This window comes from Salmo trutta, chromosome 19 (genome assembly GCF_901001165.1).
Source record: "Salmo trutta chromosome 19, fSalTru1.1, whole genome shotgun sequence".
NCBI lineage: Eukaryota > Metazoa > Chordata > Actinopteri > Salmoniformes > Salmonidae > Salmo > Salmo trutta.
This window is the reverse complement of record NC_042975.1, coordinates 46,522,168-46,545,085: the sequence shown is the minus strand read 5'-3', so window position 1 is coordinate 46,545,085 and position 22,918 is coordinate 46,522,168. Positions and strand designations below refer to the sequence as shown.

General features: G+C 43.9%; 1 protein-coding gene across 3 annotated transcripts; it reads left to right on the top strand.

Annotated features, from left to right (window-relative positions):
- Positions 1-666: 666 nt before the first annotated feature.
- LOC115154804 (matrin-3-like) lies at positions 667-12,826 on the top strand. 3 transcript variants are annotated; one of them, XM_029701400.1, is made up of 21 exons: positions 667-789; positions 1,747-2,315; positions 2,437-2,498; positions 2,623-2,661; positions 2,764-2,864; positions 2,974-3,017; positions 3,141-3,257; positions 3,735-3,860; positions 3,944-4,108; positions 4,315-4,433; positions 4,544-5,033; positions 8,599-8,692; positions 8,823-8,842; positions 8,921-9,049; positions 9,276-9,398; positions 10,936-11,064; positions 11,167-11,294; positions 11,554-11,668; positions 11,929-12,067; positions 12,193-12,314; positions 12,568-12,826. In XM_029701400.1, exons 2-21 carry the CDS (start codon positions 1,779-1,781, stop codon positions 12,598-12,600), a joined length of 2,832 nt encoding a protein of 943 aa, XP_029557260.1. In that variant the 5' UTR covers positions 667-789; positions 1,747-1,778; the 3' UTR covers positions 12,601-12,826. The 3 variants fall into 3 exon arrangements, with proteins under 3 accessions (XP_029557260.1, XP_029557261.1, XP_029557262.1); XM_029701401.1 differs by lacking the exon at positions 667-789 and adding an exon at positions 880-944; XM_029701402.1 differs by lacking the exon at positions 667-789 and adding an exon at positions 970-991.
- Positions 12,827-22,918: the final 10,092 nt, after the last annotated feature.

Here is a 22,918-nt window from a genome sequence, read left to right as displayed (position 1 = left end):
GAATTCAATGGCTATAGTTCATTCTTACATGTTCTAAGTTTGAGCCGATTTTGAAGGCAAAGGTCAATTGAAAACATCATTGGCATTGTTCAATTTGATTTTCATAATAGCAAGCCAGGACTGACAGTTTGCTAAACTAGGAAGTCTGTTTGATTAAAAAAAAAACACAACATTTTAGTCATTTAGCAGACACTCTTATCCAGAGCGATTTACAGGAGGAATTAGGCTTAAGTCCCTTGCTTTTACATCACAAATGTTTCTCTATAAGCCAATATGTAATTTATAGGCCTACAGTTTATTGCATTCAGGGCTATGGAGTAGAGTGGAGTAGAGTGTTGCTGTGTATTTAGACGAGTCCTCCATGAAATAACACCATATGTAGATTCTACTGACGAGTATTCCCAACCCCACTTTTACATTGACACATAATATACTTTTTTTCTCTATAAACCAAAATGTATTTCATATACAGTGTATTGCATTGGGGGCATTTATTTAACTTTGAAAATGAAAAAGAAGAAAACAATACATTTAATGCAAATTTCACTTAAATATGAATCATAGTTCAAGTTTAGACAATTATTTTTCAAATATCATGAATAAATACATTAATGTAATTACGTGGGGACTTTTATTATGAACATTTTCTATTTTCCGAAACAGGGAAGTATTTTTTTTAAATGTCGCTGACAAGACGCTGGTAGATGGAATAGTTACACATATCTTTGTTGAGACTGTAACGTTAGCCACCAAATTTTACGAAATACCTGAAAGGGGACTTCTTAAAAGGTATGTTTTGCAGCATTCGCCATTTGTATTTCATGTGGTAGTTGAACTGGATGTTTAAACTTTCACCCCGAAACTATCTTGCTAGAAAGCTATGGTTAGCTTCTTCTTGCTAGCTAGCTTCCTGGCTGTGGTCAGCGAGGCAGCGTTCTTCAGCGGTGCGTGCGGCTAGCTAACAATAATGCACTAACTTTATAGCTACATGGTACATACTTGATAGCTAATATTTATTCATCAGGGGTGAGAAGATATTTAGGCTTCGTTTTTCAGAGCTAAAGATGCATAGTTAGCTAGTTAATAGTAACTGGCTGTTATTGTGCCGAGGCCTTCGGCGAAGGCCCATTCGCTGTAACTAGCTACTGTAGCTAACGTTAGCTTGCATCTACGTTGTTCTGGGCTGGGAAACGTATTATTATTTCGTATTATTATTTAATACCACCGTGAAATGCTTACTTACAAGCCCTTAACAACAATGCCGTTCAGGAGATGGTTAAGAAAATATTTATTAAATAAAGTAAAGTAAAAAATGTATAACACAATACAATTACATAACAATAACGAGGCTATATACAGGGGCTACCGGTACCGAGTCAATTTGCGGGGTTACAGGTTGGTCGAGGTAGTTCGTACATGTAGGTTGGAGTAAAGTGACTATGCATAGATAATAAACTGCGAGTAGCAGCAGTGTAAATAGTCCGGGTGGCCATTTTATTAATTGTTCCGCAGTCGTATTGCTTCGGGGTAGAAGCTGATGAGGAGCCTTTTGGACCTAGACTTGGCGCTCCGGTACCTTCTTGCCGTGTGGTAGCATAGAGAACAGTCTATGACTTGGGTGACAGGAGTCTTTGACCATTTTTTGGGACTTCCTCTGACACCGCCTAGTATATAGGTTGCCGTAGACATGTTCATAGGTTACATCTTCAGTTGAAATGACTGAACACCATTTTCCCCCAATTTCAGAATAAACTTCTCTGTGCCCTGACGGTTTGAGGATGGAGGACAGTGAGGGTCACAGCTCTGCACACAAAGGATCTGGTGATGGAGCGATGAGCACCATGAACTTATATGCCACTCTGGGGCTCTCTCCAGAAGACGTGGATGCTCTGGCCCAGATTCCAGAGAATGAGATCAGTGTGGAGACGTTACCCTATCTGATAATGAAACTGAAGGCCAAACGAGCCAAGCAAGAGGAGCAGGGACAGGCCTCCCCAAAAGGAGACAGCTGTCAGGAGGATACAGATGATGGAGACCTTAGCAAACAAGACAGTCCCCCTGCAGTCCCTCGTCAGTCAAACAGCCATTGTGACACTGATTATAGGAGAGTGGAGATTCACAGTCGACCAGGGCGGCGACCACAGCGGACTGAAGCAAGGAGAGGTTCCCGTCACACTAGGCCCCCAATTGAAAAACCATCCGACAGCCAGCAGAAGATTCCTTTCTCCTATCAAGTGGATGATTTTCATGGAGTTGTGCCCAAGATTTACCCACACACATGCTCTCTATGCTTATGCATGTTGAATTCTAATAAGGTAAGCTTTGTTATATTTCAATACTCTTGCTGTTGGACTGTTTCTATATCATTTTAATCAGAACACTCAACCTTCTATAAGGGCATTAATTTAGCCTAATATGGGTTCGTTTTTTTCACAGACATGGAAGGAACATCTCAATGGATTACGACATGCGGATGGCTGTCTAGAACTCTCGCGTCTGTAAGTGTTTTCATGCAAAGTAAAACATTTAGAAACTGGACTGATACAGTTCACAAAATCAATTGGGATATTTTCTATAACAAGGTTTAATTCCATTTCGTTTTTTCTTTTCTGTTTTCTACAGATATCCAGATTGGAAAACACATGATACCCGGAAGGAAATGTGAGGCATGAAATTAAGCTTTATGTTGAAAACAGGCATGTCATGATGTAAAACCATTAGCTGTTCCTCTTCCTACTTAGCACTGTTTACGTTATCTTCCAGGTCCGACTCCATCCCAAGTAGAGATGCTATTTCACCGCCCAGGAGAACGCCACGTCCTGCTATGCCTTACAAGAGACAACATAGCTCAGACCGCGTAGGAGGTGATAACCCCAGTCCCGTTCCAAAGTCAAGTTTGATCCAGACCAAATAAGGCCCAATTGCAAACCACTTGAAAATAAATAATATCTCCTTTCATGTTTTCATCTTTAGGTGAAGTCTGGTCTGCACCAGAAAGACACCATTTGAAGCCCAAGGTAATGATGCCGCTTTTGTGGCATTGTTTTCTTATAAATGGAGCATTTTTAATTCACTTCTTATGATGTTGTTTATTTGCTTAAAGCTACATGCTTGAATGTGTGATTTATATTTTGCTTCAGGCTGGCACAAAGGTGGTGGTCACAAAATTTCCCCTTGGCTCTGTTGGTGTTGAAGACTTGATGGCTTTGGCTAAGCCATTCGGCACAGTTGTAAAACATCTGGTGTTCCCCTGCAAGGTAAGTTCACAAATTGATAAGACAAACGGAGTAATAAACACTCTAAACCCTTAAACATGCACTATGCCGCAATCACTCTGCCATTTCCTGGTTGCTAAAATTGTAATAGTTCACCTAATTTCAGTGTATGTGACAAAACAATTAAGTATAGTGAAGAGAATCATTGTGCCATCTAAACCTCTGTGAAACATATATTTTCAATAACCAAAAATAGTATTTTTAGTTGTTTGAAGCTGGAGTACAAAAGTAAAAGACGGGAAGTGCGGGAAGCATAGAAATGGCACACACAGAACAGATCTATCGCTTCTTAGACTTGCTTTCAATGAGAATGACAGATCTATATCTAATTTCTATGTGAATTTGGTCGGCTCGCCCAAAAAGTTAGATGTTGCAGCTTTAACATTCTCTCTCTTAAAAAAAAGTTACATCTGTAGTTGAATGTCAATTGGATGATTCGGTGTTGTATTTTTGTTACAGGGCTTCCTGGAGTTTGATTCTCACAAAGAGGCTGTCAATATGGTGAATCACTTCAGTGAAAACCAAGCTTTCGTGAAGGAAATTAAGTTGAATCTGTACCTGTCACCTATGGTGTGCAGTATTCATGTAAGTGCATCTGCCTCTTAAAAATGTGAGATTCTGTGTTCTTAATCACAGAGATCCCAGTATAAGCTTGTTTTTTCCTTTAGCCGCCAAGGTTGGATGAACCACCAGAAAAACGGCAGACCAAACAAGTTACCAATACAGTGGTTTGTTTTTCCCACCTACCTCCTGGGAAGGAAAGAGAATCTGAGATTCTTGATCTCGCCAAGATGTTTGGGGATGTGCGGCATTCAACATTTTCAAGTGACCAGGTAAGGTTCGAGCAATATGGAATTGAAGTGCGATCAATCAAATTCTGCAAATCTCTGGTGATTTCAAATAGACAACAGTTATTAAAACAATTTAACAATGCAGCATGTATTTTTTTGGTATGGCTAGGTATATTCATCACCAAAACCTCCATTATGCAGCACCATATCTAGCTTTGTCTAATGAATTCTCCCTTATTCATCTGCAGGCCCTGATTGAGATGGTAGATTGGAAGGATGCTGACATTATGGTGAAGTACTACCACTCCAACCCCCTCAAGATCAATGGAAAGAGTGTCAAAGTATACTTGTCACTGAAACGCCTGAGGTAAGTAAGAGTCCTTCAACTGGGGCTATTGCGGCCAGACCAATTTTCCTGTGGGACTCATCAGGAAGTATGTCTCAGGGAAGTTTACCTCAATGGTTTTTGCCTTGTAGAGAAAGTCCTGACTCCACCACATCCAGAAGAGCAGATTCCAGTAAAGGCCGCAGCAGCCGACACAAGAGAGAGGAGACTAGCAAGACCTCAAACTCCACGAACAAAGAGAAACCCAGTACAGACAAACAACCTGCTGAGAAAGTGACGGAACAAGAAGGTCAACAAAGCACCCCAGAGGAGGTCAAGCAGGACATTGAGGAGGTGGTCAAGGAGGAGGACATTGATTTGGAAAACAAAGATCTGGATGAAGAGATTATCCAGGTGGAAGCTAAACAAAGCTTGTTAGATGACGACGTTGGAGCTGGTGTTGATACTAAAGACCCTGCTCCTTCCAAAAGTGCCTCTCTGGTGGCTGATTCTAAAGATGAGGGGGAACACGAAATCTCAGAACTGTTGGCAGACGATACCTTGGAGGATTCTGACGTAAAGGCTGCCTCTGACGATGTCTCAATGGAGAACATGATGGATCAGGAGAGCTTTCATGAAGATGTAAGAAATGATTGTCATTCATATCTGTGACTGGAACCAACAAAGAAAGGCTTCTTGTTAGGGATGCACCGATATGACATTTTTGGCCGATACCAATGTCGGATATTTTCCTTGCCCCCAAAAAACTAGACCGATATAAAAAAAATAGCGGCCTTTTAAGCATTCTAGTACAATTAAATAGTTTAAACAGACACTGACCAAAAGGTTTTGTTGGCATTTACGTATGTCCCCATTACCAGTAAAACATAATCAAAATCTATTTATTTCACTTGCTGTGCTGTTTCGTTGTTCATTTGTTCAGTCTCAACCAGGATTTCATCATACATGTCAAGCAGTGAAGTTTCAGCTGTCTGTCCGTGGCCTCTCTTCCTCGATGCGCACTGTCACTGTCTGTTTCCATCTTGTCCAGCTGTGTATGTAACATTTCACGTAAACCCTGTTTCTTATCTGCATCGAAGTAGCGGTCCTTGTACCTAGTATCGACCATGGTGGCGACACAGTAGAGGCTCAGAGAGAATGCCACCGAATCGCTTGTTCACAGCCTCTAGTAGAGTACTTTTCCAAGTTAAGCCCACAGTCTGTGTTGGCATTTTTGTTGAGCAGGTTTTTCAATGCCTTGACAGAGTTTCACGTCTGCTGTAGATGCAGTTGAGCTTATTTCTCCAGTCAGTTGTTCGAATGGAGCTAGGAGTGTTCATGTTTCAAACATGTTCTCAAATGTCATTGAAATGGCAGCAGTGGTGGTATGAGAACCAGCACATTCTTGAGCATGCAATACGGCTTTCCTCAGTAGGAAATCCTCATTGACCCACTGTGCTGTCAGACTCCTAATGCTAATGGGGCTGACATCGCTGGTCCACATGTCAGTCGTGAAGCTAATTGCAGTGACGCCCATAGCAAGTAGCTCATGACTGAGTTTCGAGAATACCGTGTAACTCCGGTAGGGCAACATCTGAAAAATAGCACCTACTTGGTAGTGCGTACTGGTGCTCGACCAGTCGGCGAAAGCCAACATCATCCACGACAGCGAACAGTTGATTGTAAAGGGCAATGAATTCCATTATCTTGGTATTAATAGATTTCGCCTTTGAGTTGTCTCGCTGAAATGTTCTTACTCTTTCAAATGACTTGTTGACTGCTCGATCCACACAGCATACATTGTGGACTAGGTTAGGAATGCTGTGTTGCACGTGTAGCGCTATATTTTTTGTGGCGTCATTACCTCATCTACCTATGTTATATAGGTATGCACGTCAGCTTTGACATCGGTTTTGCACATTGGCGTTTAACTAGACATTGGGCCGACATTTGTTTTTTGCTAATATCGGCCGATTCCGATATGCTTACCGATAAATTGTGCATCCCTAATTATTGTTCCCAGAATTGAAAATAAATTAATGTTAAGTAACCAAGATGTGTGTCCCTAGCAATTGGTTGTTAAAGCATGTGTGCTTCAACTCTTCAATTTGGTTGAAGTTCTGAGAGCATTCCTGAGAATGTAGTTTGGTTGAGTCATGGATTGTTGGAATATTGAGTTTGCTTTGTACCATAGCACGCTATGTACAGGGCCTTCTGAAAATATTCACACCCCTTGACTTATTCCACATTTTGTTGTTAGAGCCTGAATTAAAAATGAATTACGTTAATTTCCTCACCTATCTACACACACTGCATTATGACAAAGTGAAAACATGTTTTTAGAAATGTTTGCAAATGTATTGAAAAATGTAATACAGATATCTAATTTACGTAAGTATTCACACCCCTGAGGTCCATACATGTTAGAATCACATTTGGCAGTGATTACAGCAGTGAGTCTTTCTGGGTAAGTCTAAGAGATTTTCACATCTGGATTGTACAGTATTTGCATACAATTCTTTAAACTCTGTCAAGTCGGTTGTTGATCATTGCAAGACAGACATTTTCAAGACTTGCCATAGATTTTCAAGCAGATTTAAGTCAACTGTAACTAGGCCACTCGGGAACATTCCATTTTGTCTTGGTAAGCAACGCCAGTGTAGATTTGGCCTTGTGTTTTAGGTTATTGTCCTGCTGAAAGGTGAATTTCTCCTAGTGTCTTGTAAAGCAGGATTTATCCTCTTGGATTTTGCCTGTGCTTAGCTCTAATCAGTCTCTCTTCATCCTTAAACTCCCTAGAACTTACCGATGACAAGCATACCCATAACATGAAGCATCCAGCATCTTGCTTGAAAATGGGAAGTGGGGCTCAGTGATGTGTTGTTGACCCAAACATGTCGCTTTGTATTCAGGATATAAAGTTAATTTCTTTGCCTTATTGCAAACAGGATGCATGTTTTGGAATATTTTTACTCTGTACTGGCTTCCTCCTTTTCACTCGTCGTTTAGGTTAGTATTGTGAAGTAACTACAATGTTGATCCATCCTCAGGTTTCTCCTATCACAGCCATTAAACTCAAACTGTTGTAGTCACCATTGGCTTCATGGTGAAATCCCTGAGCGATTTCTTCCCTCTCTGAGTTAGGAAGGACGGCAGTATATTTGTAGTGACTAGGTGTATTGATACGGCATCCGAAGTGTAATTAATAACTTCACAATGCTCAAAGGGATATTCAATGTGTTATTTTGATTTTTTTCTACCAATTGGCGCCCTTATTTGCGAGGCATTGGAAAACCTCCCTGGTCTTTGTTTGAAATTCACTGCTCGACTGAGGACCTTACAGATAATTGTATGTTCAGCGCTATTATTGCACCGAGTAAGTCCATGCAACTTATGTGACTTGTTAAGCACATTGTTACTCCTGAACATATTTAGGCTTGCATAAACAAAAAGGTTGAATACATATTGGACACGACATTTCCGTTTTTAATTAGTAAAATAAATTCTAAAACCATAAGTTCACTTTGACGTGGGGTATTCTGTGCAGGACAGTGACACACAATCTAGATGTAATCAATTTTAAATTCAGGCTTACACAACAATGTGGAAAAAGTCTAGGGGTAGAGTACTTTCTGAAGGCACTGTATGTAGGCTATATGATTTGCTCAGGGGCTATTCATTCCATCAGTTTTATGAGTGCCCTACAAATCAGATGGAGATCAGCTTTGAAGGATCTCCTTACGTTCCATGGTTTATTATCAAAGGTTATAGAGCCATCTCTGTACAAGCTCCAATTGTTTCCAGAAAACCTAGACTGACAGTAGTAATCCAGAACAGGTGCTTAAGCCAAACATTGTGGATGTATGTATCAGTTGATATGCTTATCTGTTCAGCCCTAACATGTTTTAAACCTGGACAGACCAAGAGGTTTGAATAACTTTGGATATTTAAGCTGTCAATGTAATTTGTAATAGTGCGGCCACAGAGTTCACTTCCTAGCTTTGTGACATGGATCTTTATCACACTTCCGTGCTATTGAATACAGTTTTGCATACTTTTATGTTCAGTGTTTGAGCCTCTTTTGACAGTTTCCCATTGCAACTTCACAAGTATTTTTCATGAGATTAGATATGCTTCTGGTGCGGCACTGTGGAACTTGAAACTCAAATTCTTTAACTTATTGATGTTGTGGACTTATTTCCAACAGGACAATATGGATGATATGGATTTCCCTGAGAATATGGATGATTTTGTTACATTGGATGAACTCGACGACAGTACTGGAGGGGACACGTCACTGGGTAAGCAATGAATGATGAAAAACATTCTTACTTGGCAGCAATAGACAAAAACATTTATTACAGTTGTTTAGCCTGTGTAGATAATCTCCAGATCATTTATAGTAATAATTACTTTTGTTTTTATTTGCAGAGTCAAAGGATGCTTCATGGGTTGGTATTCCTCCAAAAACGACATTAATTTATAAACTTGCAGTTGGAATGTGTCAATTGTAAATTTGTTTTCTACAGGATGGAAAAGTTGTCCATATTAGCCCAATTAGAAAGGGCTATGGAAACATGGCGGTGGCCCTATTGAAACTGGCAGAGCGGGCAAACGTGAAAGTTGTCAACCATTCCATATCCTTCCTCAGACAGGAGGTATGTTCATAATTATGTTATTTGGGGATCAGTGTATTTTATTTTGTATGGTACTTATCTGGTTTTCTTCATGGGATGGAAATAATGTTGTCGTAGCAACAGTGGTGAATAATTTGACATTCATGTATTTTGGCATACAGGAAGGAGTTTATTTACTCAACCCTTGATTTGTGCAAACGTTCGCTGTCGTAGTTTTTATGACATTGAGCTTTTTCTATATTTTCAGGCATGGTTAGAGCTTGAAACTACCGAAGAAGTACGTGAAATGGTGAAATTCTACAAAGGAAAAGGACAGTTGTTGAGGAAACATGTCAACGTTAGCATGTGCTTTTCACAGAAAAAGTTGGAGGTGGGTTTGGTGTCTGCTAAATGGTATAGTATCTATGCTTTAAATTGTTTGTTTTTCCTCCTCAATCTACACACAATACCCCATAATGACAAAGCAAAAACTGTTTGTTTTTTAGATGTTTTATTTTGAATAAATTAGCAAAAATAAAACACTGAAATATCACATTTTATGTAAGGTTTCAGACCCCTTAATACTTTGTTGAAGCACTTTTGGCTGCTATTTCAGCTACGAGTCTTAGGGGAGTTTTTGGGGAGTTTCTCCCATTCTTCTCTGTAGATCCTTTCAAGCTCTGCCATGTTGGATGGGGAGTGTTGCTGCACAGCTATTTTCAGGTCTCTCCAGAGATGTTAGATCGGGTTCAAGTCCATGCTTTGGCTGGGCCACTCAAAGATATTCAGAGACCTGTCCCGAAGCCACTCCTGCGTTATCTTGGCTGTGTGCTTAGGGTCGTTGTCCTGTTGGAAGTTGAACCTTCACCCCAGTCTGAGGTCCTGAGCTCTCTGGAGCAGGATTTCATCAAGGATCTCTGTACTTTGCTCTGTTCATCTTTGCCTTGATCCTGACTAGTCTCACAGTGCCTGCCACTGAAGAACATCCCCACAGCATGATGCTGCCACTACCATGCTTCACCGTAGGAATTATGCCAGGTTTGCTTCAGCGGTGACGCTTGGCATTCAGGCCGAAGAGTTCCATCTTGGTTTCATCAGACCAGAGAATCTTGTTTCTCATGGTCTGAGAATCATTTAGGTGCTTTTTGCAAACCAAGTGGGCTGTCAAGTGCCTTTTACCGAGGAGTGGCTTCCATCTGGTCACTCTACCATAAAGGCCTCATTGGTGGAGTGCTGCGTAGATGGTTGTCCTTCTGGAAGGTTCTCCCATCTCCACAGAGGAACTCTGGAGCTCTGTCAGTGGCCATCAGGTTCTTGCAAGGCCTTTCTCCCCTGATTGCTCAGTTTGGCCAGGTGGCCAGCTCTAGAAAGAGTCTTGGTGGTTCCAAACTTTTTCCATTTAAGAATGATGGAGGCCACTGTGTTCTTGGGGACATTCAATGCTTCAGAAATGTTTTGGTACACTTGTCCAGATCTGTGCGTCGACACAATCCTTTCTGAGCTCTACAGACAATTCCTTCAACCTCATGGCTTAGTTTTTGCTCTGACATGCGCTGTCAACTGTGGGGCCTTACATAGACAGGTGTGTGTGCCTTTCCAAATCATGTCCAATCAATTGAATTTACAAACATCTCAAGGATGATGAATGGAAACAGGATGCACCTGAGTGTTTTTTATATTTAGTAAAATTGCAAACATTTCTAAAAACCTGTTTTTGCTTTGTCGTTATGGGGTATTGTGTGTAGATTGAGGAAAAATCATCATTTAATACATTTCAGAATAAGGATGTCACGTAACAAAATGTGGAAAAAGACAAGGGGTCTGAATACTTTCGAAATGCACTGTATTATAAACATAACTACACATAATACACATCTTTGTGTTACAAATATTGACTGTGTAATGTGACTTTGTTTCTGTCAATATAGAGTCCTAGTGGGAGATCCATCTACATTTGTATGCTTCCACTCCAGAAGTACTCTGACGTCTCTCTTTTACGACTTGCCCAGCCTTTCGGGAAAATCACTGGCTATAATTTGAACTGGCCTCATGGAAAGGTAAAGTATCACTGGCCCATTTTGTTTATTTTTTATGTGGATGTCGTTTGTTTTTCTGTTGATATAGGACTCTCCCATGGATGTTTTTCTTTCTCCTTTCAGTGTTATATCCAGTTGGAGAGCGTGGAAGCCGCTCAGAAAATGGTGAAGTACTTCCAACGTCCACACAAGTTTTACGGCACCCTGTTAAGGGTCCGTTTGTGCAAAAAGGGAGACTCACTAATATACTGGTAAGTAATTTTCAATGACCCCTAAGAATATGCAGTAGAGATGCTAATGATAGTTGGACAAAATGGAATTTGAAGAATTCTAGTATCCAGTCTGTCTGCCAGTTTAATTGATTGGAATTTATTGGAAGAATATACAGCCAATGAAATAATCTGATAAAGAATGTTGTGATCTATGGTTAAACTGGACTGTATGAGGGCTGTATCTAAGTACCCTTTCATGATATAGTACTCCATGACATATTCTGCCCTGCTGATACAGGAAGCCTCCAGTCAAATATGAGCTGTGGTTGGCCAGTCAGAAAGACAGAAGATCAAGAGATCATCATAGAGATGAAAAGACTAATGGCCAGTCAGCCAAAAGCCCCTGTCCAGAGGTGAAAGATGGTTATTGCTATGTTTTTGTTTCCTTAATTTAAACAAGGTGAAATATTGCCTTGTTAGTTAAATGCTTGCTGAATATTTATGTATTTAATTTTGGCATGTCCGTGAACAATCATTTTACATTTGCCGGTTATTCAAGAAGTAATCAGTTAATGCACTTCACACAGAGAAGAGTGAAGATATTTACTGGTGTTGGTCTCTCAGGCTAAGTAGAACAAATGAGTGATAGACATGATTGTGTTTGTATGGCCAGGATGTCCAGAACCCTGTGTCTGACAGTGAGAGGGTCTGTGGGGACCCTGAGGGTGAGGAAGCCAGTGGTGTGGAAGCTATCCCAGAGGAGAAGAAGCAGGAGGAACCTCTGGGTCCTTATCAACCTGACAACCCTGTTGGTAAGAGGCTAGAGAAAAACTTGACTTTTTTTATTAACGGGGTGACGGGGATCTGATAAATAACTTTTAGTGCCATATCAGTGAAAACACAAACATGTTTTTTTTCTCTCTCCTTTTACTTGCAGGGTTAGACTATCTGGTGCCAAGGACTGGATTCTTCTGCAAGCTGTGCAACATCTTCTACACCAATGAGAAAACAGCCAAATCAGTCCACTGTAGCAGTGAGGAACATTATCTGAACCTTAAGGTAATTCTCAACTATGACGAGTCTGTCTTATGAATCATTCTTTGTGGTGTGACGTATTTGTAAGAAAATGTATTTGACCTTGGAGGCCAGAATACATTCAACTGTCAAATGTTAATTGTAAAATACTCATCACTGTATCACCTATGCCTTTGGAATCTCAACCAAATGGAACGATATGGGACTTTTTAGGGGATCAGTTTTCAGCTGGAGATATGGATTAACAATGCCCACTGATTTTCTTGAATTTTTTCAGCGAAAGATGGATAAAGAAACAGACCTCGGCTGATTGCAAGGATTGTCGTCCACCTGTGGTCTTCCCAGAGGAAGGCCGTTTTAGTATAAACGTTTCTGTCCAGTTTGTTTAACATTCCAGTCTTTTCTGTTACTGTTGGCAACAGTTACCCATTTGAAATTAATTAATGCAGCCTATTATGAAATGTAGTCCCATTCTGTGGTTATGAATAGTACCTGGATTTAGTTTCCTCTTATTGAATAAACAAACGTTTGACTTATTCTTTGACTTCTGGAAATACTTTTGACACCTTATGGAAAACATTTACTCTGAATCTACTGACCTTAACATATTTGACAGAGGCCTATGGTTGTTTTAATGGTCAACTGTCATTTATCAAGGACATGTGGACAGGATTGGCTGGAACTACATCCCATAATTTGCCATAACCCAGAGAACCATCTGGTGCAGTGACAGCAGGCTATGAAGATTCACCCAGTCTGTGGCAAGGAGCAGCACATTGCTTGAGGAAAGGACAAATGGGGGAGATTGTTCGGTCTAAAACATGAAAGATTTAAGCCATACAGGCCTAGATGCTTTTGAATGATAAACCAATAGGGGGAGAGTTCAGTAAATGTATTCCGTAACATTTTGCATAGTAAACTCGAGGCTATAAAAGTTGCACACTTTATATACAAGCTCCCAGTAATTTATTGGTGTGGTGGTTCATTTCTGTATTATCAAATGAGGAGAGACAACTTATCACAAGTCAGAGTTATACTTAAAACTAAATCTTTATTCACTTATAAGGAGAGCGGGTCACACAAACAAATTAATGATGTGAGTACTCTGCAATGACGATGGCTGGTCGACGAACCACCCTTAGATTTGTTGAGGCCCCAACACAAAGGATACAAAGATCTTTTATAGCAAATATACACCCACTTAGTCTACATGACAAACAACATGTGTGGAATGGGTCACAAGGTAAGACTTGATAAATGAGAAAGGAGTATCTCCCAGCCAGATAGCATTTGCTATGAAGACTGTTCTTATTGTACAGAGTTTGGCCCCTAAAATGAGGCTCTGAACTCATGCCTGGTACTACATAATACATAAACACCAGCTCATTCTATGGCATAAATTGTGAACTCCAGATACCCCTATCTGAAGTAAAACCCATGTCCTTGACCGCATGCCTAGATGAGCTCACTGAGGGGAGTGAGCCTCTGGGTCATACACTATCCCAGGATAGGTGCAACATCAGAGATGACGTACAATGGTTACAGACACTACCCCACACATCCAGTCTCAGACCTTATCTCTCCCAAGGCCGAAGGAGGGAGTGACTGGGCACAGAAATTGTAATTGGTTCCTCATTAATCACACCATTCCTTCACATGGTTTGTAATAGGTAAAGATACATATCCACATATGAAGACAACGTTCCCTCCTGTCCTCTTCTCTTTCTGATATTCTACAGGTGATAGACAAGCCGGACTTCTCCCCTCTCTGGGCCCCAGGTGACTGAGGCCCATATGAGGTAGGAAGTGCATCTGCCATCACCAGGGTCCGAAGAGATACATTCTAGTAAGAGTTCAATAGTTTCAATCATATAAGCATATTATGCAGATAAGACAATTTAATTATCTATGTTACCGAGCTAATTCTGAATATTCCTCCCCATTGGGTAAACCAACATTTCCGCACCACTGTGCCTTATTCAGGGTAATGTCATGAATGCTTGAACCAGGTTATGTAGACAGTGGAATTAGTGCAAACAATGACAATAGTGAGGGGTGTGTCATCTTTATTAGGGTGATGAGAATGACAAATGTTTCATTAAAACAGTTTACACCATGTTGAATATATTAGGCTATCATATCGCAACAATTAGATATTGTACATAGTATTAGCATCAACATACATTATTTCATCTTTGTCACATGCAATCTTTTGGTTCAACTGTAATGCACAATATGCAGAAAAAATCTATAGTAATCCTATAAGACTAACACAAATTTATTTCAAGAATATTATAGTAATACTCTAGTAATTACTATAGAAATCTGGGATTGTTATGTCCAGCCGGTAATACATCCTGTCCTCCGTGGACCGGCTCGTACGTAAAGCATCTTCCATTCAGTCTGCAAAGGCATAATTTCCCTCCTTTAATGCCGGGCAGTCGGGAAAAAAACTGGCATTTTTTTCTTAATATAACACCATTAACCCAACCCCATTTTGGGACAATGGAGTTAAGTCAAGGACGTGAAACATTCTAAATTGTCCGGGAAAAAAAATGGTGGTGGAAAATTGTGTTTTATTAAGACCGTACACATTTATTCAGACGGCCTGCCATTAAAGTCTGGTATCGGAGTTGTTGGCTAGAGCACACGTTCAAAGACCAGAGTGGGCACATTCACTATAAAAATGCTATTTATTTTGGTGACAAAACGATCAGTAGCCTAGAGTTAAAAATGTGATTCCAACCCATTTACTTATTTTTTTATTTGGTACATGGAAATTTAACCACAAAAGTTACATGAACCCGGACTGACACTCGAACGGCAACAATCCAGTGGACGAGTTCGGCAGTGTGTTATGAGTATATTCAGCCCAGACGAGGAACTTGCTCCAGTTGATGGCCTGAGACAAAACAGCAGAGGAACTTCTCCAGTTCCTGGTTGGCCCGCTCAGTTTGCCCATTAGACTGTGGGTGGAACCGTGAGGAGAGACTCACCGACGCCCCCAACAGGGAGCAGAAGGCTTTCCAATACTGAGTGACGAACAAGGGCCCACGGTCCAAGACAATGTCCTGGGGAAGTTCATGTAGTCGAAAGACATGGGTAATCATGAGATCAACGATCTCCTTTGCCGAGTGCTACTTGGGTAAGGCCATGAAATAGGCTGTATTGAAGAACCGATCAACGACCAGTGGGATAGTGGTAAGCCCTTGGGATGGAGGTAACCGTGTGATAAAGTCTACAGACAGGTGGGACCAGGGCCGGTTGGGGATGAGCAGAGGTTGGAGCAACCCAGCAGGTCACTGTCTTGAGGAATTGCTTTGGGCTCACATCCTCAATCATGTTGGGCCACTAGAATCTCCGCCTCAGGAACTCCAGTGTCTGATTAACCCCTGGATGCCTAGTTCATTTAGAGGAGTGTTCCCATTGTAGTTCTCAATAACGGGCTAATCGCGGAACATAAAGTCTGTTAGTGGGACCGAGCCGGGGTCAGGTTCTCGGGTCTGTGCTTGTCGTACCGTGGTCTCAATACTCCAGACCGCGGGAGCTGGGGATGATGGGCTCGGAGTCCCTCTCCTCATTAGAGATCTCGTGTTGGCTTCTGCTTTCTGATTCTTGGATCCCGGGCGATAGGCTAGAGTGAAGTTGAACCTGTTAAAAAAGCATTCAACCTCTTGGCTTCTTGAAAGGAGACCAAGTTCTTATGGTCCGTCCAGATCACGAAAGGATGAAGTACCCCCTCCAAACAGTGTCTCCAACCCTCAAGGGCCCACTTGACTGCCAAGAGCTCCCGGTTGCCTACATCGTAGTTGCGTTCCGCTGGCGAGAACCGCTTGGAAAGAAAGGCACAGTCTCTTGTCCCCCTCGTTCCGCTGTGAAAGGACCGCCCCTGCTTCGTTGTCCGAGGCGTCCACCTCTACCACGAAGAGACGAGTAGGATCAGGATGAACAGGGATGGGTCCGGAGGTGAAACGTCCCTTGAGCTCCACGAATGCCCTGTCAGCCTCAGGGGGTCCAGACAAAACGGGTCTGGGACTTGCGGGTTAGGGCCATGAGAGGCACTGCCACCACACCACATTTGCGTATAAAACGCCTGTAAAAATGGGCAAATCCGATGAAGCGCTGGACTTGTTTGAGTGAGGCGGGACGGGGCCAGTCGGTGACCGCCTTAACCTTAACGGGGTCCATTTGGATTCCGGTGGCAGAGATAATGTGGCCCAGGAAAGAGACTTGGGATACATGGAAATCACACTTCTCTATCTTGACGTATAGTTGACTCTGCAGGAGGCATTTCAGGACTTGGCAGACGTGCAGGATTTGTTCCGAAAGGGTCTTGGAGAATAGCAGGATGTCGTTGAAGTAAACAAAGACAAACCGATTCAACATATCCCTAAGAGTATCATTGACCAATGCTTGGAAGACTGCCGGTGAGTTCGATAATCTGAATGGCATGACTAAATACTCATAGTGGCCACTACGGGTGTTAAAGGCAGTTTTCCATTCATCTCCCTCCATTCAAGCTTAACATCCTTATCATTTATTGCCCTCCAGGTTCCCTTGGAGAGTTCATCAATGAGCTTGACGCCTTGATAAGTTACTTTCCTGAGGATGGCTCACCCCTCACAATTCTGGGTGACTTTAACCTCCCTACGTCTACCTTTGACTCATTTCTCTCTGCCTCCTTCTTTCCACTCCATTTTTGACCTCACCCTCTCACCGTCCCCCCCTACTCACAAGGCAGGCAATACGCTTGACCTCATCTTTACTAGATGCTGTTCTTCTACTAATCTCACTGCAACTCCCCTCCAAGTCTCCGACCACTACCTTGTATCCTTTTCCCTCTCGCTCTCCTCCAACACTACTCACTCTGCCCCTACTCAGATGGAATTGCGCCGTCGCAACCTTCGCTCTCTCTCCTGCTACTCTCTCCTCTTCCATCCTATCATCTCTTCCCTCTGCTCAATCCTTCTCCAGCCAATCCCCTGATTCTGCCTCCTCAGCCCTCCTCTCTTTCTGCATCCTTTGACTCTCTATGTCCCCTATCCTCCCGGCCGGCTCGGTCCTCCCCTCCCCTCCTGCTCCGTGGCTTGATGACTCATTGCGAGCTCACAGAACTGGGCTCCGGGGAGCCAAGTGGAAATGGAGGAAAACTAGCCTCCCTGCGGCCCTGGCATCTTTTTACTCCCTCCTCTCCACATTTTCTTCCTCTGTTTCTGCTGCTAAAGCCACTTTCTACCACTCTAAATTCCAAGCATCTGCCTCTAACCCTAGGAAGCTCTTTGCCACCTTCTCCTCCCTCCTGAATCCTCCTCCCCCCTCCTCCCTCTCTGCGGATGACTTTGTCAACCATTTTGAAAAGAAGGTTGACGACATCCGATCCTCGTTTGTTAAGTCAAACGACACCGCTGGTCCTGCTCACATTGCCCTACCCTATGCTTTGACCTCTTTCTCCCCTCTCTCTCCAGATGAAATCTTGCGACTTGTGACGGCCAGCCGCCCAACAACCTGCCCGCTTGACCCTATCCCCTCCTCTCTTCTCCAGACCATTTCCGGAGACCTTCTCCCTTACCTCACCTCGCTCATCAACTCACCCTTGACCGCTGGCTACGTCCCTTCCGTCTTCAAGAAAGCGAGAGTTGCACCCCTTCTCAAAAAACCTACACTCGATCCCTCCAATGTCAACAACTACAGACCAGTATCCCTTCTTTCTTTTCTCTCCAAAACTCTTGAGCGTGCCGTCCTTGGCCAGCTCTCTTGCTATCTCTTTCAGAATGACCTTCTTGATCCAAGTCAGTCAGGTTTCAAGACTGGTCATTCAACTGAGACTGCTCTTCTCTGTGTCACGGAGGCTCTCCGCACTGTTAAAGCTAACTCTCTCTCCTCTGCTCTCATCCTTCTAGACCTATCTGCTGCCTTTGATACTGTGAACCATCAGATCCTCCTCTCCACCCTCTCCGAGTTGGGCATCTCCAGCGCGGCTCACTCTTGGATTGCGTCCTACCTGACAGGTCGCTCCTACCAGGTGGCCTGGCGAGAATCCGTCTCCGCACCACGTACTCTCACCACTGGTGTCCCCCAGGGCTCAGTTCTAGGCCCTCTCCTATTCTCGCTAATCACCAAGTCACTTGGCTCTGTCATACCCTCACATGGTCTCTCCTATCATTGCTACGCAGACGACACACAATTAATCTTCTCCTTTCCCCCTTCTGATAACCAGGTGGCGAATCGCATCTCAGCATGTCTGGCAGACATATCAGTGTGGATGATGGATCACCACCTCAAGCTGAACCTCGGCAAGACGGAGCTGCTCTTCCTCCCGGGGAAGGACTGCCCGTTCCATGATCTCGCCATCACGGTTGACAACTCCATTGTGTCCTCCTCCCAGAGTGCTAAGAGCCTTGGCGTGACCCTGGACAACACCCTGTCGTTCTCCGCTAACATCAAGGCGGTGACCCGATCCTGTAGGTTCATGCTCTACAACATTCGCAGAGTACGACCCTGCCTTACACAGGAAGCGGCGCAGGTCCTAATCCAGGCACTTGTCATCTCCCGTCTGGATTACTGCAACTCGCTGTTGGCGGGGCTCCCTGCCTGTGCCATTAAACCCCTACAACTCATCCAGAACGCCGCAGCCCGTCTGGTGTTCAACCTTCCCAAGTTCTCTCACATCACCCCGCTCCACCGCACACTCCACTGGCTTCCAATTGAAGCTCGCATGTGCTACAAGATCATGATGCTTGCCTACAGAGCTGTGAGGGGAACGGCACCTCCGTACCTTCAGGCTCTGATCAGTCCCTACACCCAAAGAAGGGCACTGCGTTCATCCACCTCTGGCCTGCTCGCCTCCCTACCTCTGTGGAAGCACAGTTCCCGCTCAGCCCAGTCAAAACTGTTCGCTGCTCTGGCTCCCCAATGGTGGAACAAGCTCCCTCACGACGCCAGGACAGCGGAGTCAATCACCACCTTCCGGAGACACCTGAAACCCCACCTCTTTAAGGAATACCTGGGATAGGATAAAGTAATCCTTCTAACCCTCCCCCCCCCAAAAAAGATATAGATGTACTATTGTAAAGTGGTTGTTCCACTGGATATCATAAGGTGAATGCACCAATTTATAAGTCGCTCTGGATAAGAGCGTCTGCTAAATGACATAAATGTAATGTAAATGTCCATGATTCTCACCAGATTGTAAGCGTTGCGGAGGTCCAGGTTTGGTGAAGAATTGGACCCCTTGGGCCAGATCCAAGGCGGCGGACATTAAGGGGTTACAATTCTTAATCGTAATCCTGAACAGCCCTCTGTAATTGATGCAGGGACGCAGACCTCCATCCTTCTTTCCCACAAAGAAGAAGCCTGCACCAGCTGGGGATGTTGAGGAGCGAATGAAACCTGCCTCCAGCGACTCCCGGATGTAATTGTCCATGACTGCTGCTTCAGGGGTTGAGAGGGAGTAAAGACTGCCCCGGGGAGAGGTGGAGCCGGGTAGGAGTTCTATGGTGCAGTCGAATGGACGATGAGGAGGGAGGGTGGTGGCTTGCCTCTTACTGAAGACCTCCCGGAGGTCAAAGTATTCAGGAGGGAGAGCGGTGAAGTCTTGGTCTTCAATGGATGCAGGAGGACACGGCAAGGCGTGGTGAGGCTTTTGGTGGCGGTCTCAGACATTAAGTCTGGCAGTTCTTACTCGTCTCGTAGGTGTCCCGTAGACCAGGAGAATAGTGGGTTATGTAGAGCTAGCCAGGGGAACTCTAGGATAAGGGGGTTCTCAGGAGCAGTGATCAAAAGAAAACTAGGAGTCTCTAAGTGGTTCACCCCAACCTGCAGTAGAATGATCTTGGTCTGATATTCCACCTGGCCAGAGCCAATGGGGCATCCATCGAGTGCTTGAATCTGCAGAGGCATGGGACATTTCATGCAGGGGATTTGTAATTCTCTGGCGAAGTCTTGATCAATGAAATTATCTGCGACCCCGGAGTCCACAAAGGCTTGAATCTGGTGCTGATGGTTGTCCCAGTGGACGGTTGCGGGTAGTGACAGAGGGCGACTGGGTAGCCGGGGTGTAACTTCACAGCTCGTCAGGGTCTCCCCTTGTCCTGGCGAGCCCTGGCATTTCCGTTCAGCTCTGGGCATGTAGCACAGAGATGGCTGAGACCTCCGCAGTAGAGGCAGTAGCCTTCGCGCATGCGCCTGTCACGCTCCTGTGGGCAGACGTGTGCATCTCAGCTGCATGGGCTCCTCAATGCTGGGCTTGGGTACTCAGGAAACTGGGATACTGGGGTGGTGTCAATAAGGTGCCGTCTCACACGTTCTCGGAGGCGGTTGTCAACCCTGATTGCCAGCGTTATCAGGGACACGAGGTCCTCTCCCAGTTCCCAAGAGGCCAGTTTATCCTTTGAGTTAGACAGACCCTGGTGGAAAGCGGTAACCAGTGCCTCTGTATTCCACTCACTCTCGGCAGTTTGGGTGCGGAACTCAATGGTAAAGTCAGCCACTGGTCTGGCCCCTTGGCGGATGTTTAACAGTCGGCTGGCCACGTCTCGTCCGCCAACTGGGTGGTCGAAGACTCGTCGCAGTGAAGGCAAATATGGAGCTGCAGAATGGTTGCTGCTGTTCCCGAACTTCTGTTGCCCACGCCAGGGCCTTGCCCAAGAATAGAGAGATGATGTAGGCGATCATGGCCCGATCGGTGTGGAACGAGGAGGACTGTAGCTCGTCATACCGCTCGGGGGCTGGGATCTTGGGTTCCCGGTGCAGGTTCCCTGGAGGAACTACGGCAACGCTTGTAGCACTGGGCGATGAGACTTGGGCATTGACTCCTCCTGGGTTGGGGTTGGACTGTGGTTGGAGGGAATCGGTAAGTTCCTGGAAGGTCTCTGATATTTGGGAGAGTTGTTCTTGCTGCCGCCCCAGCAGTGTTCCTTGGTGGGTTATAACATTCTTGATCTGGGTGATCTCTGCCAGGTCCATGTTGGAGACAGAAGCTTGCTGTGATGAGGTGAGGTTGGACCCAGGTGCAGAGAAGATACCAGATGAGGAATCAGTGGTTAAGGATAAACGTAAAAACTTTACTGAAAAACAGTAACAGAAGGATCACAGTAACACTGGGAAAATAAACACAAAGTCTCAAAAACTCACACGGGAAACAAACGCACACAGCAACCAAATCAAGCTTCTGCAAAGGCAAACAGAAAACAGACCTCTCTTAACAGGGAAATCATAATTAGTAATAGGACACATCTGAGTGTCATTAATGGTTCTAGGACGGTCTCTGCCGTGCTCTGGTGACAGGTGGAATTTGCTTGGAAATCTCTAGCCAATTGGATGTAAAGTTGCCAATTGGATGGAAACTATCAATGGCAGATGGAAGGTAGGGTGGTGCGGCTTCTCCTCCAGATGCTGTTATTTTATCTAAAACGTCAGGTGTGTGCCGACCTTAGCTAACTAACTCATGCAAAGATTTAAACCGCAATTATGCATTTTATCTCCAGTACATTGCCACGATTGTCAGTTATGTAGCTGCTCTACTGATAATCAGTGCGTCCTTGCTGGGATGACACAATCAATCTACTGTCGGGGAATGCCAACATCCTAGACAAAAACATTTGTTCACCATTCCACGGTACATAGCATACCATAATGTTCTGAATAATGGCCAAGTCTACCTCGCTCCCTGTTCGACTGAATCGCTTATGAGTAACAAACACAAGTCCAACATCTATCGGAAACTGCTAAACTACCCGCTTACTACCCTCCTGCTCACTGGGGTTGTGCAACTCAACTCTGGGCTTAACATTACTGAGCCAGCGCTACTCACCGGAGTGGAAAGCAGTGGATGGCCTGCCGTCACGGAAGTGGGTGAGTGCTATGGTCCCATGATTTCTCTCGAGTCACCCGGTTCCAAGATGAAATTTGACTCTCCAAACATATCCAAGTCGCTATACACAATCCCCGGCTCTGCATCTGCCACTCAAGCTGTTTTAATTAGTTCCCCGCATCCAGTGCAAGCGGAAGGGATAGTTAATTTTACCAACGAACTGCCCCTAATCAAAACAGCCTAAACCGAGCAGTCAGAAAACACAGAAAATGTAACTTTTTTCAATGTGTCAATCACTCTCCAGTCATCTGGGACCTACAGGCTAAACCCAGGGGACTACTAGGTGGGCACTTGAACATTTGCAGTGCCATTCCAAAAAGTGATCAAATTCAACATCTTCTCACAGACTACAACCTTGACTTCCTCTGCCTTTCAGAGACATGGCTCCATAAAAGCTCTCCATCTGCCGCTTTGATTGTGCCTTGCTACAATGTTTTCAGGAGAGAAAGGATTAAAGGAAGAAGGGAGGGCCTGATGATTTACATTAAAGAACATATCTTATGTAAACAAATTGAGTGGTCGTGATAATGAACTAGAATGTATTGGCCTAAACTAGGGGTCGACCGATTATGATTTTTCAACACCGATACCGATTATTGGAGGACCCAAAAAAGCCGATACCGATTAATCGGCTGATTTTTAAATATATATTTGTAATAATGACAATTACAACAATACTAAATGAACAATGAACACTTATTTTAACTTAATATAATACATCAATAAAATCAATTTAGTCTCAAATAAATAATGAAAC

Bases quoted from the DNA above. Each gene is read 5' to 3' on its own strand.
- LOC115154804 (XM_029701400.1), top strand. From the start codon at position 1,779: ATGGAGGACAGTGAGGGTCACAGCTCTGCACACAAAGGATCTGGTGAT. The intron at 3,258-3,734 runs GTAAGTTCACAA...TTTTTGTTACAG, and splicing joins ATCTGGTGTTCCCCTGCAAG to GGCTTCCTGGAGTTTGATTC. The intron at 11,669-11,928 runs GTGAAAGATGGT...TTGTATGGCCAG, and splicing joins CCAAAAGCCCCTGTCCAGAG to GATGTCCAGAACCCTGTGTC.